This window comes from Hemiscyllium ocellatum, chromosome 32, assembly GCF_020745735.1.
Source record: "Hemiscyllium ocellatum isolate sHemOce1 chromosome 32, sHemOce1.pat.X.cur, whole genome shotgun sequence".
Taxonomy (NCBI): Eukaryota; Metazoa; Chordata; class Chondrichthyes; order Orectolobiformes; family Hemiscylliidae; genus Hemiscyllium; species Hemiscyllium ocellatum.
The window spans coordinates 7,368,374-7,384,870 of NC_083432.1; the positions used below are offsets into that span (position 1 = coordinate 7,368,374).

A 16,497-nucleotide genomic window follows, 5' to 3' on the forward strand; every position below is an offset into this window, starting at 1 on the left:
GGTCTCCTCTCAGTCACTGTCTTTCCAGTGAAAACTATCACTGTTTAACCTTTTTTAACCTTTCCTCATAGCCAATACCCTCGAGGCCCAGCAACATCCTGGTGAGCTTTCCCTGCACTGTCTCCAAAGCTTCCACATCCTTCTGGTAGTGTGGCGACTAAAACTGCACCCAAAACTCCAAATGCTGCCTAATCAGGGTTTTATATAGCTACAATAGGGTATGCCAACTCTTGTACTCCATGCCCTGGCTGATAAAGGCAAGCATGTCATATACTTTCTTAATCACCTTGGCCGTCTGTGGACCTGCCCACCCAGATCCGTTTGTATGGTAATGTTCCTAAGGGTTTTACTGCTTACAGTATAGTTCACACCTAAATTTGATTTTCTCAAATGCATCATTGCACATTAGTCTGGATTAAACTCCAACTGCTATTTCTGTGCCCAAGTTGCCAATCTATCTATATCCCGTTGTAACCTTTCACAATCATTGGCACTATCAGTAACTCCACCAATCTTCATGTCATCTGCAAACTTAATCAGCCACCCACATTTTCCTCCACATTATTTATATATACTACAAACAACAAAGGCCCTAAGACACTTCCCTGTGGAACATCTCTAGTTACTTGTCTCCATTCTGAAAGACACCCTTTTGCCACTTCTATGACCAAGCCAGTTTTGTATCCATCTCGCCAGCTCACCCCGAATCCCATTTGATTTTAGTTTTCGTACCAATCTGCCATATGGGACTTTATCAAATGCCTTACTAAAGTCCATATAAACTACATCCACAGCCCTTCCTTCATCAATTATCTCTGTCATCTCTTCAAAAAATTCAATCAGGTTGGTGAGACATGACCTTTCCCATATAAAACTATGTGACAGCACAGTGGCTCAGTGGTTAGCACTGCTGCCTCACAGCACCAGGGACCTCTGATTCAATTCCAGCCTCGGGCGACTGTCTGTGTGGAGTTTGCACGTTCTCCCCGTGTTTGCGTAGGTTTCCTCTGGGTCCTCCAGTTTCCTCCCATAGTCCAAAGTTATGCAGATTAGGTGAATTGGCCATGCTATATTTCCATAGTGTTCAGGGATGCATAGGTTAGGTGCATTAGTCAGGGGTAAATGTAGAACAATAGGATAGGGGAATGGGTCTGGGTGGGATACTCTCTGGTAGGTCGGAAGTCACTCACCACAACTATCCAGTTTCGTTCACACCTTTCTAATATTTGACTTATATCTGCTCCTCTGTCTCCTGTTGGCTGTTGGGAGGTCTATAGAAAACTCCGAACATTGTGGTTAGATTCTTCCTATTCCTGGGCTCACTGCAAGATCCCTCAACATAGTTGTGATGTGATCCCTAATCAGCAATGCTGCTCCCTCATTCCTTTTGTTTCCCTTTCTGTTTCATCTAAAACAGTGACATCCTGGAATGTTGAACTGCCAGTCCTGTCCCTCCTTTAATCACGTCTCTGTAATGACAATAACATCATAATTCCAGGCCATAATCCATGCTCTTAGTTCATCTGTCTTATCTGTTACGTTTCTTGCATTGAAGTCAATGCACTCCCAACCTCCAGTCCCTCTGAGCCCCATGACTTCCCTCTGCCTGCTTGTACTCTGCGCTATGCATACCTCAGTCTCACTTTGTCCTCAATCCCTGCACTTACTGGCCTGTTGTTCCAGTTCCCATCCCAACTCGTTCTTCTAAATCCTATGATTCAAGCAGTGAATGGAGATAAGGGGGTCTTTTTCAGAATGGCACCCAGTAACTAGTAGAGTTCTGCAGGATTCAGAACCACAACTATTGTGCGATCACAACTATTCACGTTATACATTAATGATCTGGACAAAGGAACGGAGGGCATTGTTGTGAAGTTTGCAGATGACATAAAGGTGAATGTTGAGGAAGTGGGGAGGCTGCATAAGGATTTGGACAGGCTTGGACAATGAATAAAGTGGCAAATGAGAAAAGGTGAAAACGTGTGAGATTATGCATTTTAGCAGGAAGACTAGAGATATAGACAATTTTCTAAGTAAAGAAAGACTTTGGAAATATGAAGCACAAAGGGATTAGAGGTCCCAGCTCAGGATTGTCTTAAGGTTAACGTGGCAGTTAGGAAGGCCATTATTGGAATACGGCATGCAATTCTGCTTTCACTGCTACAGGAATAATGTCGTGAAACTTGAAAGGGTTCGGGAAAGATTTAAAAGGCTGGAGGGTTTGAGGTACAAGGAGAGGCTGAGTATACTGGGGCTATTTTCCCTAGAAGATCAGAGACTGAGGGATGACCATATAGAGGTTTATAAAATCATGAGGGGCATGGATAGGGTAAATAGATACGGTCTTTTCCCTGGGGTGGGGAAATCCAGAACTAGAGGGCATAGGTGTAGGGTGAGAGGGGAAAACTTTAAAATTGACCTAAGGGCAACTTTTTCATACAGTGCATGTATGGAATGAGCTGCCAGAGGAAGTGGTGGAGGCTGGTACAATTCACAACACTTAAAAGGCATCTGGATGAATATATCAATAGGAAGAGTGTAGAGGGATATGGGCGAAGTGCTGGCAAATGGGACTAGATTTATTTAGGATATCTGGTCAGCATGGACAAGTTGGACTGAATGGTCTGCTTCCATGCTGTACATCTCTTTGGGGAGGCATTGGTGTAGTGGTAATGTCACTGGGCTACTAATTCACGGCTTCAGGCTAGCATTTTTTTGTGGGCGGCATGGTCGCACAGTGGTTAGCACTGCTGCCTCATAGAGCCAGAGACCCGGGTTCAATTCCTGCCTCGGGTAATTGTCTCTGTGGAGTTTGCACATTCTCCCTGTGTCTGTGTTGGTTTCCTCCCACAGTCCAAAAATGTGTAGGTTAGGTGAGTTGGCTAAATTGCCAGTACTGTTAGGAGAAGGGGTAAATGTAGGGGAATGGGTCTGGGTGGGTTGCTCTTCGGAGAGTAGGTGTGGACTTGTTGGGCCAAAGGGCCTGTTTCCACACTAAGTAATCAAATCTAATGACTCTAAATGCAATGTTAGCATTTATTTTGAGAGGATATGTAGTACTGAGGCTGTATAAGGCTCTAGTCAAAACATTTGGAATATTGTGAGCAGTTTTGGGCCCATATCTAAGGAAGGATACCTGGCCTTGGAAGGTGTCCAGAGTAGATTTACAAGAATGATTCCAGGGATGAAGGTTTTGTTATATGAGGACTCTGGGTCTAGACTTGATGGAATTTAGAAGAATAGGTGGAGATCTCATTGCAACTAATAGACTACTGAGAGGCTTGGCTCACTAATGGGAGAGGCTAGGACCAGGGGGCACAGCCACAGGGTGTAGGGATGACCCTTTGTAAATGAGATAAGGAGGAATTTCCTCAGCCAGGAGGTCGTTAATCTGTGAAACTTATTCCTACAGTAGGTATGGAGCACAAATCATTGACTGCATTTCCCTCCCTAATTGGAATTCCCTTCCTAAAGGCATCATGGGTCAACCCAGAGCAGGTGGACTGCAGTGATTTAGGAAGGCAGCTCACCACCACCACCTTCAACTGGATATGGTCAATAAATACTGGCTGGCCAGTGACACCTGAATCCCACAAACAAATAAAAAACTAATAGATAGATAGATTCTTGAATCCTAAAGGGATCAAATGTTATTGGGAGAAGGCAGGAGAATGGGGTTGAACATATAATTGGCTATGGTTCATTGGTGGAGCAGACTTGATGGGCCAAATAGCAGAATTCTGCTCCTACATCTTATTAAAGTGTTATTGTTTCTCCTCTTACATCAGTTCTGCCATCCCTGGAATCATGAGTGGTGTTCTATTAGAAGTGTGGATGTATACACCAGTCAATGACAGTAGAGAGGCAGGTGCAGCAAGCAGTTAGGATGTGTTGGCCTTCATTGCATGAGGATTTCAGTTCAAAAGTAGGGATGTCTCACTGCAGTTATACAGGGCCCTGGTGAGATCACAACTGGAGTATTGCATGTAGTTTTAGTCACCCTATCAAAGGAAGGATATAGGGAGTGCAGTGGAGGTTCACTGGGATGATACTGGGGATGGGCAGGACTGGCCCAGGAGGGGAGATTGGTTTAACTGGAGTTTAGAAAATTGAGAGGGGATCTGATTGATATATATAACATTCTAACAGGGCTGGATGACTTGATGCAGATAGAATGTTTTCCCTGATAGGGGAGATTGGACAGGGGACACTGTCTCAGGTTAGAGGGTAAACCATTTAGGACCAATATGAGGAAACATTTCTTCACTCAAAATGAAGTGAACCTATGGAATTCTCAACCACAGAAGGTCTGGAATGTTTTAAAAAGAAAGATACATTTTTAGATATGAAAGGTGTCAGGAGGTGGTGGTCGAAAGCAGGAGTAATGTATTGAAATAGAACATCAACTGTGGTCATATGGAATGGCAGTACAGAATATCAGCCATGATCATATGGAATGGTAGGGAAGAATATCCATGGTCGTATGGAATGGCAGAACAGAATATCAGCCATGGTCATATGGAATGGCTGCACAGAATATCCATGGTCATATAGAACGGTAGTGCAGAATATCAGCAAAGGTCATATGGAATGGCAGTACAGAATATCCATGGTCATATGGAATGGCAGCTTAGAATATCAGCCATGGTCATATGGGACGGCAGTGTAGGATTGAAGAGCTCTGTGTCCCACTTCTGCACCTAGTTTCAGTGAATGCTAGATTAGGTGCATTCCTCGAAAGGGTAGCTATGTTTGAAGTGTACAAAAATTGGATCCAGTTCTATTATTCACTGATTGGGTTTCTTGAGGGGGGGGGGGTGTGGATGTAAAAAAACCCTTCCCCTGGCCTGGGTTTAATCATGCGGCACTTCTGTCCTTCACACAGGCGTCTGCATTGTACCAGAAATTACATTCACATGCACCTCTTCATTTCGTTTGTGTGCCGAGCTATTAGCATCTTTGTCAAGGATGTGGTGGTCTATTCAGACTCTGCAGCGGATGAGCTGGAGTTCAGAGTTGAAGATTTAATGGGTGACGTAGCCACTCTCCATGAGGACAAGCGTCAGTTTGTAAGTGCGGTCACACACACAGTCGGAACTCTGTCACACACCCGGCAATAAGTAAATAGCAAATGAATCTCTTCTTCACTGAAATTAGTACATCATTCCTTTGCATCCTGTTCTACTGAAGATGATTGAGGGCTTCAACTGTGGAGCAATTAACACAGGGAATTAGTTTAGGCTTTCATCTTGAGTAAAATGGCTTCGGATTAAAGGATGTGTATAGTGTCATTCCGGGAGATGGAGTGGGCATTGAGTGGCCAGGTGCAGCCAACTCCAGGAGACCCTTGTCAACAATTTCAGGAACACTGTCATTGATTTAATATGCAAAATACTATCAGCAGTTGAAGCCTGAATCTCTGAATAAGCTTGTCGTGTGACAAAACCTGACCAGGAGCAGCAAGTAACCCAATCACAGAAGTGTTACTTGCAGTAAGAGACCATTCAGCCTATTGTGTCTGTACCAGCTCTCTGAGCATCATTACTGCATTCTCCTGCCTTGGCCCCACAAGTTCCTTGTCCGTGTCTCCATTTAAATAAATCTCCAAAACACTAACCCGGACCGTAATGTCCTCTTGCCTGCTTCAGCTGAACCTGCCTCTACCTCAATTCCAGACAGTGTATGGCGGACCCAAACTGCGTATCCCTGATTTAGAAAGTTTTAATGATCCCTTAATTAACCTGCTATTCTCGATTCTAGTGCTATCTGTCTCTCCCAATATTTTGGGAATATCCTTTATTGTCACATGTACTCACATAGAGAAGTACGGGAGTACAGTTAAAAGTTTACAATGTTGCCTCTCATGGCACCATCTTAGGTACAAAGTACCTTGGTACAAATCCTAGATACAAATAGGGGAATAATAAAAAAAAGTTGCATTACCTTGCAGTGATGAGTTAGAATAGATAACAGAATGAGTTAGAAATAAGGGTGTTTAAACTAGGGGAGGGGATGGGAACCTGAGGTGTAGTGAGAGTAGGGAGGACAGGAACAGGATTTCACGGTCAAAGGAATGTGCTGACAGACAGCAATCAGGTTTAAAGTGTGTCTACTTCAATGTCAGAAATATCCGAAATATGGTAGGTGAGCTTGCAGCATGGATGGGTACCTGGGACTTCGATGTTGTGGCCATTTCAGAGACATGGATAGAGCAGGGTCAGGATTGGTTGTTGCAGTTCCATGGTTTAGATCTTTCATTAAGAACAGATAAGGTGGTAAGAGAGGGGGACGTGTAGCCTTGTTAGTCAAGGATAGTATAATGGTGGCTGAAAGAACTTTTGATGAGTAGTATGGGCTGAGGTTAGAAACCTGAGAGGAGAGGTCACACTGCTGGGAGTTTTTTATAGACCTCTGCAGAGTTCCAGGGGGGTGGAGGAGAGGATTAGCAAAACGATTCTGGATAGAAGTGAAAGGAACAGGGTGATCATTATGGAGTCTTTAACTTTCCCAATATTGACTGGAAATGCTATAACTCTAGTAGGTCGGATAGACCAGTTTTTGTTCAATGAGTGCAGGAGGCCCTTCAACATACTGTGTTTCCTGACTCAGTATGTCGAAGGGCTGACAAGAGGGGAGGCCACACTGCATCTGGTGCTTGGTAATGAACCAGGCCAGGTGTTTGATTTAGTGGTAGTGAGTATTTTGGAGAAAGTGATGATAATTCTGTTATGTTTAGTTTAGCAATGGAAAGGGATAGGTACATGTCACAAGGCAAGAGTTAGCGATGGGGGAAGTGCAACTATAATGGGATTAGGCAAGACTTAGGATGCATAGAATGGGGTAGCAAAATGCAGGGGATGGGGACAATCAAAATGTGGAGCAGGTTTAAATAACAGATATTGCATGTCCTTGATAGGTATGTCCCTGTCAGGCAGGGAGGAAGTGATAAGGCAAGGGAACCGTGGTTTATTACAGAAATTGCATCTCTTGTTAAGCGGAAGAAGGAGGCTTATGTGTCGATGAGACAAGGTGGTTCAGATGAGATGATGGTAAGTTATAAATTCATTCGGAAGGATTTAAAGAGATAGAAGAGAGGACATGAGCAATCTTTAGCAGGTAGAATCAAGGAAAGCTTTCTATAGGTATGTGAGGAATAAAAGGATGATTAGGGTAGGAATAGGGTCAGTCAAAAACATAAATGGGAAGTTGTGTATGGACCCTGTGGAGATCAGAGAGGTGCTAAACGAACATTCCTCATCGGTTTTCACTCAGGAAAAGGAGAATATTGTAGAGGAGAAGTATGAGATATGAGATATTAGACTAGAAAGGATCGAGGTGAGTAAGGAAGAGGTGTTCTCCATTTGAGAAGGAGTGAAATTAGACAAGTCCCCTGGGATGGATGGGATTTATCTGAGAATTCTCTGGGAAGCTAAGGAGGAGGTGTTGGAGCCTTTGGTTTTGATCTTTGAGTCGTCATTATCTACAGGTTTAGTACAAGAGGATTGAAGGATTACAAATATTGTGCCCTTGTTGAAGAAAGGCAGTAGAGATGACCCACGTAATTATAGACCAGTGAGCCTTACTTCTGTTGTAGGAAAGGTTTTGGAAAGGATTATAAGAGATAAGATTTATAATCATCTAGCAAACAATAATTTGATTTCAGATAGTCAACATGGTTTTGTCAAGGGCAGATCGTGTCTCTCAAATCTCATTGAGTTTTTTGAGAAGATGACCAAGCATGTGGATGAGGGTAGGGCAGTTGACGTGGTATACATGGACTTCAGTAAAGCCTTTGATAAGGTTCCACATTGTAGGCTGTTGGAGAAAATGTAGAGGCATGGGATTAAGGGTGATTTAGCTGTTTGGATTAGAAACTGGCTTTCTGTAAGAAGGCAGCGAGTGCTGGTTGATGGAAAATGTTCAGCCTGGAGTCTGGTTAATAGTGGTGTGCCACAAGGATCTATTTTGGGACCACTGCTGTTTGTCATTTTTGTAAATGACTTGGATGCAAACATAGGTGGATGGGTTAGTAAGTTTGCAGATGACACTAAAATTGGTGGAGCGGTGGACAGTGTGGAAAAATATTGCAGGTTGTAGGGGGACTTGGATAAACAGCAAAATTGAGCTGAGAGGTGGCAAATGGAGTTCAATGCCATTAAATGTGAGCTGATGCATTTTGGGAAGAATAACAGTAAGGCAGAATACCAGGTCAATGGAAAGATTCTTGGTAGTGTGGATGTGCAAAGAGATCTTGGAGTCCATGTACATAGATCCCTGAAAGTTGCCACCCAGGTGGTTAGTGCTGTTAAGAAGGCATACGGTGTGTTAGGTTTTATTGGTAGAGGGATTGAGTTCGGAAGCCATAATATCTAGCTGCAAGTATACAAAATGCTAGTGCAGTCGCACTTGGAATATTGTGTACAGTTCTGGTCCCCATATTTCGGGAAGGATGTGGAAGCACTGGAAAAGGTACAGAGGAGATTTACAGGATGTTTCCTGGTCTGGAGGGAAGAGCTCCAGCATCTGCAGTGCTCACTTTTTGCTGGTGTGGAGGGAAGATCTAATGAGGAAAGGCTGAGGAACTTGGGTCTGTTCTCATTAGAAAGAAGAAGGCTAAGAGGGGATTTGATAGAGACATACAAGATGATCAGAGGATTAGATGGAATAGACAGTGAAAGTCTTTATCCTAGGATGATGACATCAGCTTGTACAAGGGGGCATAGCTGCAAATTGAGGGGTGATAGATTTAAGACAGATGGCAGAGGCAGGTTCTTTACTCAGAGTCGTAAGGGTGTGGAATGCCCTCACTGCCAATGTAGTTAACTCAGCCACATTAGGGAGATTTAAACAATCCTTGGAGAAGCACATGGGTGGTGATGGGATAGTGTAGGGGGATGGGCTTAGATCAATTCACATGTTGGCACAACATCAAGGGCCAAAGGGCCTGTTCTGCATTGTATTGTTCTATGTTCTATAAAGCATATTCAAAAGGATAAACTTTCTGGTGGTATTCTCTGATATTCTCACCTGGTTCCCACGGCCCTGCAATATTAATTTAAATCCTTCACATTAATATCACCCACTCTTGGTATATTGCAGGTAACACTAATTACTTGCTGACATTATAAAGATAGATCAGAATCCAAGTTATGACGTGGATACAAAGCATCTGCAAAATGATTTTGATAAGATCGGTTGAGGGATAGAAATGTTCTTATTGGGAAAGATTTAGAGGAAAGAGCATGCAAGGAAATTGCAATAAATTATAAGGAGGATCCTGAGTATTCTGTAAAGATTAGGAGAGTAATAATGTGAAGTGCAAAGCAGGAAAAGAGTTTGTGAAGTGTAATCAGCAGAATTTTCTTCAACAAGGTTCCCCATGGGAGTCTGGTTAACAAGGTTAGATCACATGGAATACAGGGAGAACTAGCCATTTGGATACTGAGCTGGCTCAAAGGTAGAAGACCGAGGGCGGTGGTGGATGGTTGGTTTTCAGATTGGAAGCCTGTGACCAGTGGAGTGCCACAAGGATCGGTGTTGGATCCACTGCTTTTCATCATTTATATAAATGATTTGGATGTGAGCATAAGTGGTAGACTTAGTAAGTTTGCAGATGACATGAAAATTGGAGGTGTAGTGGACAGCGAAAAAGGTTATCTCAGATTACAACAGGATCTTGATCAGATGGGCCAATGGGCTGAGGAGTGGCAGATGGAGTTTAGATAAATGTGAGGCACTGCATTTTGGAAAAGCAAATCAGGGCAGGACTTATACACTTAATGGTAAGGTCCTAGGGAGTGTTGCTGAACAGAGACCTTGGAGTGCAGGTTCATAGCTCCTTGAAAGTGGAGTCGCATGTAGATAGGATAGTGAAGAAGGTGTTTGGTATGCTTTCCTTTATTGGTCAGAGCATTGACTATAGGAGTTGGGATGTCATATTGCGGCTGTACAGGACACTGGTTAGGCCACAGTTGGAATATTTAATGCAATTCTGATTTTCTTCCTATTGGAAGAATAGGAAATTTGAAAGGATTCAGAAAATATTTACAAGGATGTTGCCAGGGTTGGAGGATTTGAGCTATGGGGAGAGGTTGAATAGGCTGGGGCTGTTTTCCCCGGAACATCAGAGGTTGAGGGGTGACCTTATAGAGGTTTATAAAGTCATGAGGGACATGAATGAGATAAGTAGAGAAAGTCTTTTCCCTGGATTGGGGGAGTCAAGAACTAGGGGGTGAGAGGGGAAAGATATAACGAGACACCTCAGAGGGTTGTGCGTTTTCACGCAGAGGGTTGTGCATTTATGGAACGAGCTGCCAGAGGAAGTAGTGGAGGCTGGAACAGTAATAACATTTAAAAGGCATCTGGATGGGTAAAGAGGGATATGGGTTAAGTGCTAGCAAATGGGACTAGATTAGTTTCGGTATCTGGTTGGCATGGACAAGTTGGACCGAAGGGTCTGTTTCTGTGCTGTATGTCTCTATGATTCCATGACTGTAAATAGGTTTCTGGCCCAATGACAAAGGAAGCACTCATGGCTCTGCCATGGGGAATGAGATGTATCAAATTGCTCATGTCAGCAAGAGAACATTTAAGTGACACTAATGATGTCTCATATCAGTTAGGATTGGTCATGCAAAAGATCAAGAAGCAATGTAGAAGAAAAATAATTAATTGGAGAGGCTAATTTCAATGGTGCGAGACTGGATCAGACCAAATATATTAGAATCAAAGATTGGCAAATGAGATATCTCAGTGAATACTGAGGCAAGTCAGGCTGGAAATGAAGATGCATTTGTCATCATCCTACAACCCTCAGGGACGCTGCTAGTGAACTGGAGAATTGTAGACAATGCGTCCTTGTTCAAAAAAGATACAAGGAGAGACCAAGCAACCAACAGGCCAATCAAATTAGCCCTGGTCATGGGAAGCTTTCTCTGCTACTTGGGTGGAAGTCCTGCCTTCAAGAGTGCTCATTAATCAAATGGACAGAAGGTCTGTAGATTCAGCAGTGCCACTGGAAGTGGTGGCCATTGCTGGGACTGCAGGCAGTCCTGATGCTGAAAAGCTTAGGTAAACACAGTTGGGGTCTTAAGGAGGGAGTGTGCAGATGAGTCCAAGCTGGGTGTGGAGGATGGTTGTTCTGATTGAAGTGGGGTGTGGCCAAAAGGTGGAGGTGTGCTGATGGCCCCAGGAGCCAGCAAAGGAGGTCCTTGCCTTGCCCAGCTCCAGCCTGTGCAGCTAAAGCTACCACTTTTCCCACATAGCATGGGCCATCCCACATTGAGGAAATACCAAAGCAATGGGAAAGGAATTTTCAGTGGCCATTAATTAGTCATTAATTGTTCATGCCACTGCTCAGCACTATTTACTAATGTTATATCATATTGTCACTGGACTAGTAACCCAGAATGACATAGGCTCAAATCTCACCATGACAGTCTTTGAAGTTTGACATTTATCTATATAAAATATCTGGAATAAAGGGCTGGTCTGATGGTGACCAGAGTTAGTGCTATTCTTTTGCCTTTTCCCCATAAGCCTGAACATTACTTTTCTGCTTTTCGAGATCTGTGCTAATGACTCAGAATTGAGAGAACAGGATTACTGTTCCCGACCCCATATCCCTCCAACTGCTCAGGTCCAGTTTCCTCAACTCTGACATGACCAACATTCCTGAAAACTTTTGAAAGGCATTGTGAAGGTCTCCTTAAAGAGCCCAAGATATTAATAATAATGACTGGGAGGAGCTCGCTGCAAAGTGTTCAAAAAGGCGACAATATCAAGCTTCGAGTCACAAAGCAAGAAAAGAGAGGAAAACACCCTGTTCTCCTGATGCCACTACTTCACCTGTTGCCCCCTGTTTGTGAGCCACGTTTGGACCCAGTTTGCCAAGTTGCCTTGGATCCCATGGGCTCTTTTTGCACTCAGCCTTACATGTGGAATCCTGTCAAAGGCCAAGCAAACCACATCAACTTGCACCACCCTCAATATATTTAGTCCCCTTTTCAATACTTCAATTTAATTTGTCAGACAGGATCTCCCTCTAACAAATCCATGCTGACTACCCCTTTCAACTAATATGACCTTCAGAATTATTTCCAATAACTTCCCTACTACTGACATCAGACTAACTGGTCTGTGATTACTTGGCCTATCCTTGCCACCCGTCTTGAACAAAGGAACTACATTAGCTATCCTCTAGTCATCTGGCACTTCACCTGTGCCCACGAAGAAATAATCACCTCTTTTCCCCCCCGCCATGGCCCAGCAATCTCCTCCCTCACCTCGCACAGTAGCCTGGACACATCTCATCAGGTCCCAGAGATTTATACATCTTTATGCTTGTTAAGACATCTAATACCACCTCCTTACTAATCTTAATTTGTTCTAGAAACTCACTGCCCCAAGTGACATCCCCAGATGCAATATTATTCTCCTTTTGTTAGTATAGATAAGAGTATTCATTTAAGACCTCACTCCGTCCATTAGCTTCATGCACAATTTTGTCCCTTTGGCCTTTAGTAGGCCCCACTCTTTCTTCAATAATCCTCTTACTCTTAATATACTTGAGGTTTTACTTTAACCTAAAAACCAAAGATATTTCATGGCCTTGTTTGCCTTCCAAATTTCCTTTTTTAGTCACCTCCTAAACTGTCTACACTTTTGAAGGACCTTTCCTGCTTTTACTGGACTGTATCTGACAGGTGCTTCCTTCTAGGAGAAAGTGAGGACTGCAGGTGCTGGAGATCAGAGTCGAAGAGTGTGCTGCTGGAAAACCACAGCTAGTCAGGCAGCATCTGAGGAACAGGACGGTTGACGTTTTGAGCAGAGATAAATGCAAGGGGGATGGGGCGGCGGGGGGGGGGGGGGATGGGATGATAGCTAGGATGCGATAGATAGATAAAGGTGGGGGGGGATGGTGATAGAATAGAGAGGAGAGTGGAGCAAATAGATGGTAAGGAAAGTGGACAGGTAGGACAGTTCAAGAGGGCATTGCTGAGATAAGAGGTTGGGACTAGGATAAGGTTGGGGGAGGGGAAATGGGGAAACTGGTGAAATCCACATTGAACCCATGTCGTTGCAGTGTCCCAAAACAGAAGATGAGGCATTCTTCCTCCAGGCATTGGGGGTTAGGGTCCTTGGTGGAGTGGGAGGGAGAATTGAAGTGTTCATCTTCAGGGTAGTGGGGTTGGTTGGTGCAGGTGTCTTAGAGATGTTTTCTGGAACAATCCACAAGTTGAAGTCCTGTCTCCCCAATGTAGAGGACATGACATTGGGTGCAATGAACACAATAGATGATGTGATTGGAAGTACAGGTAAATTCCTGTCAGATGTGCAAGGACCTTTTGGGGCCTTGGATGAAGGAGAGAGGGGAGGTGTGGGTGCACATCTTGCGGTGGCAGGTGAAGGTGCCGGGAGGGCAGGGTGGGTTGTTAGTTGGGGTTGGGTAAGGGGGTGTGGACCTGACCAAGGAGTCACCAGAGGGAATGGTGTCTCCAAAACACAGATAGAGGTGAGGAGGGAAATATATCTCTGGTGGTTTGGTCTGTTTGCAAGTGGCACAAAATGGCGGAGGATGATGCAGTATATCCAGAGATTCATGGGGTGGAAGGTGAGTACCAGGGGGGTCTGTCCTTGTTGCAGTTGGAGGGGTGAGGTTCAAAGGCGGTGATCTGGGAAGTAGAGGAGATGTGCTGGAGGGCATCATTGACCATGTCTTTCTGGGATGTTCTATGGTAGAATTGTCCTCCTGGGCGCAAATGTGGCAGAGGCAAACAAATTGGGAATAAAGGATAGCGTTTTTATAGGAGGCAGGGTGGGAGGAGGTGTAGTCCAGGTAGCTGTGGAAGTCCGTGGGTTTGTAGTGGATGTCTGTGTTGAGTCAGTCACTGGAAATGGAAATGGAGATGGAGAGGTCCAGGAAGGGGAGGAAGGTGTCTGTGATGGTTCAGGTGAACTTGAGGTCGGGATGGAAGGTATTAGTGAAGTTGATGAACTCTTCAGCTGCCTCATGGGGTACCTTCACCAATGTCATATACCGTATCCATTGCATCCAATGTGGTCTCCTCTAGGGGAGACAGGATGCCAACTTGCGGATCGTTTCAGAGAACATCCCTGGGACACCCGCACCCACCAACCTCACTGCCCCATTGCTGAGCACTTCAATGTCCCCTCCCATCCTGTCAAGGACATGCAGGTCCTGGGCCTCCTCCATTGCCAAACCCTTACCACCTGAAGCCTGGAGGAAGAATGCCTCATCTTTCACCTTGGGACCCTCCAACCACACGGGAGTAATGTGGATTTCACCAGTTTCCTCATTTCCCCTTCCCCACACCACATTACTCCCAGTCCCAAGGCCCCAGTTCGGCAATGCCCTCCTGACCTGTCCGTCACCTTTCCATCTATCCACTCCACCCTCCTCTCTAACCTATCACCTTCTTCCCCAGTTTCATCTACCTAATGCACTCCCAGCTATCCTTCCCCCACCCCCCCCCACCCCTTCCCATTTGTCTCTCAGATCCTCAGCCCACAAGCCACATTCCTGATGAAGAGCTTATGCCTGAAACGTCAATTCTCCTGCTCCTTGGATGCTGTCTAAACTGCTGTGCTTTTCCAGTACTACACTCTCGACTCTGATCTCTAGCATCTGCAATCCTCACTTTCTCCTAGGCATAGTTGGGGCTCATGCAGGTGCCCATGGCTACCCTTTTGGTTTGGAGGAAGTGGGAGGATTGGAAGAAGTAGTTAAGGGTGAGGACCAGTTAGGCCAATTGACTGAGAGTGTCAGTAGAGGGGTACTGGTTGGGTCGGGGTGAGAGTAAGAAATGGAGGGTTTGGAGGCCTTCATCATAGCAGATCGATATGTACAGGAACTACATGTCCATAGTGAAGATGAAGCTTTGGGAGTCAGGGAAATGAAAGTCTTGGAGGAGGTGAAGGGTGTGGATGGTGTCAAGGTATGCAGAGATAAGCTTGGTAGGGCAGGAGCAGGCTGAGACAATGGGTCGACTGGGGCAGACACGCTTGTGATGTTTGAGTAGGAGGTAGAACCAGGTGGTGCGGGGTTCTTTGATGGTGAGGTTGGGACTATGGATGGGAGATCCCCTGAGGTGATGAGGTTGTAGATGCTCTGGGAAAAGATGCTTCCTTCTCTTTCTTTTTCAAACTCTTGATACCTCTGGACATCCAGGGTTCCCTGAACATGTTGCCCTTGGCCTCTTGGAGGAACGTGTCGGCACTGAACTCTCACTATACTACATTTAAAGGACTCTCACTTTCCAAATGTTGACTTCTCTGCAAATAGCTGGTCCCAGTTTGTTTGCCAGATGCTGTCTAACGATATTGAAATTGCCCTTTCCCCAGTTTTGACACAACTTCTATACTGCCCTTATCCCTTGCCATAACGACACTGAAACTTAATGTTATGGTCACTATTCCCAAAATGTTCATCTGCTGACACTTCAAACACTAGACCAGCTTCACTCCCTTGGATTATGTCTAGCACACCCCATCTTGAGAAGCTGCAAATGTGTTGCTGGTCAAAGCACAGCAGGCCAGGCAGCATCTCAGGAATAGAGAATTCGACGTTTCGAGCATAAGCCCTTCATCAGGATTCCTGATGAAGGGCTTATGCTCGAAACGTCGAATTCTCTATTCCTGAGATGCTGCCTGGCCTGCTGTGCTTTGACCAGCAACACATTTGCAGCTGTGATCTCCAGCATCTGCAGACCTCATTTTTTACCCCATCTTGAGAAGGACTATCTACATACTGTTTCAAAAGACTCTCCTGGATGCACTTTTAAAAATTTCACCCTGTCTAATCCTTTCACGTTAAGTCAATGCCAGGTAATGTTAGGTAAGTTGAAGTACCCAACCACGAGAGCCACGATAGCCCTGCTTCTGTGATTTGCTGACATATCTGTTTCTCTACCTCCCTCTGACTGCTGTTCAGTCTGTAGTATAATCCCAGCAAAGTGATCGCCTCTTTGTTATTGCTCAGCTCTACCCAGGTGGCCTCAGTTAAAACCTCTTCTAGGACATCTTCCCTCATCACTGCAGAGATAGTTTCCTTCATCAATAATGTAATGCCCCAACACTCATACATCCCCCCCCTCATCACTGAAACTTCTACACCTTGGAATGTTAAACTTGAAATCCTGCCCCTCTTAAACCATATCTTAGTAATTGAAACAATATCATCTACTCATTTGCTGATCAATGCTCTAAGTTCATCCGTGTTAACAGTCAGAGGCAAAAAAACACTGAAGATGTTGGAATCCAAAGTAGACAGCAAGCCAGGCATCATCTGGAGGTGGATTTGGGTATAAGCCTTCTTCAGGAATGGGAGTAGGGTGAGGGGGAGTCGAAGATTATGGTGGGAAGAGGGGCAGAGTGATGAGGTGGTGACAGGTGAACACAGATGGTAGGTACAACCTTGTTGGTCGATGGAAGGAATGAATCCAGTTGGTAGCTGGAAGGAAGGCAAGTCGGAGGGAT

General features: G+C 44.7%; 1 protein-coding gene across 1 annotated transcript in view; it reads left to right on the forward strand.

The window, feature by feature from the left end:
• Window positions 1–16,497, forward strand: part of LOC132830739 (parathyroid hormone/parathyroid hormone-related peptide receptor-like) — a 146,233-nt gene that overhangs the window by 53,223 nt on the left and 76,513 nt on the right. Inside the window, exon 8 of the mRNA XM_060848577.1 lies at window positions 4,886–5,069. Within this exon, the coding sequence (XP_060704560.1) occupies window positions 4,886–5,069 (184 nt within the window). The remainder of the gene's footprint in view (window positions 1–4,885; window positions 5,070–16,497) is intronic.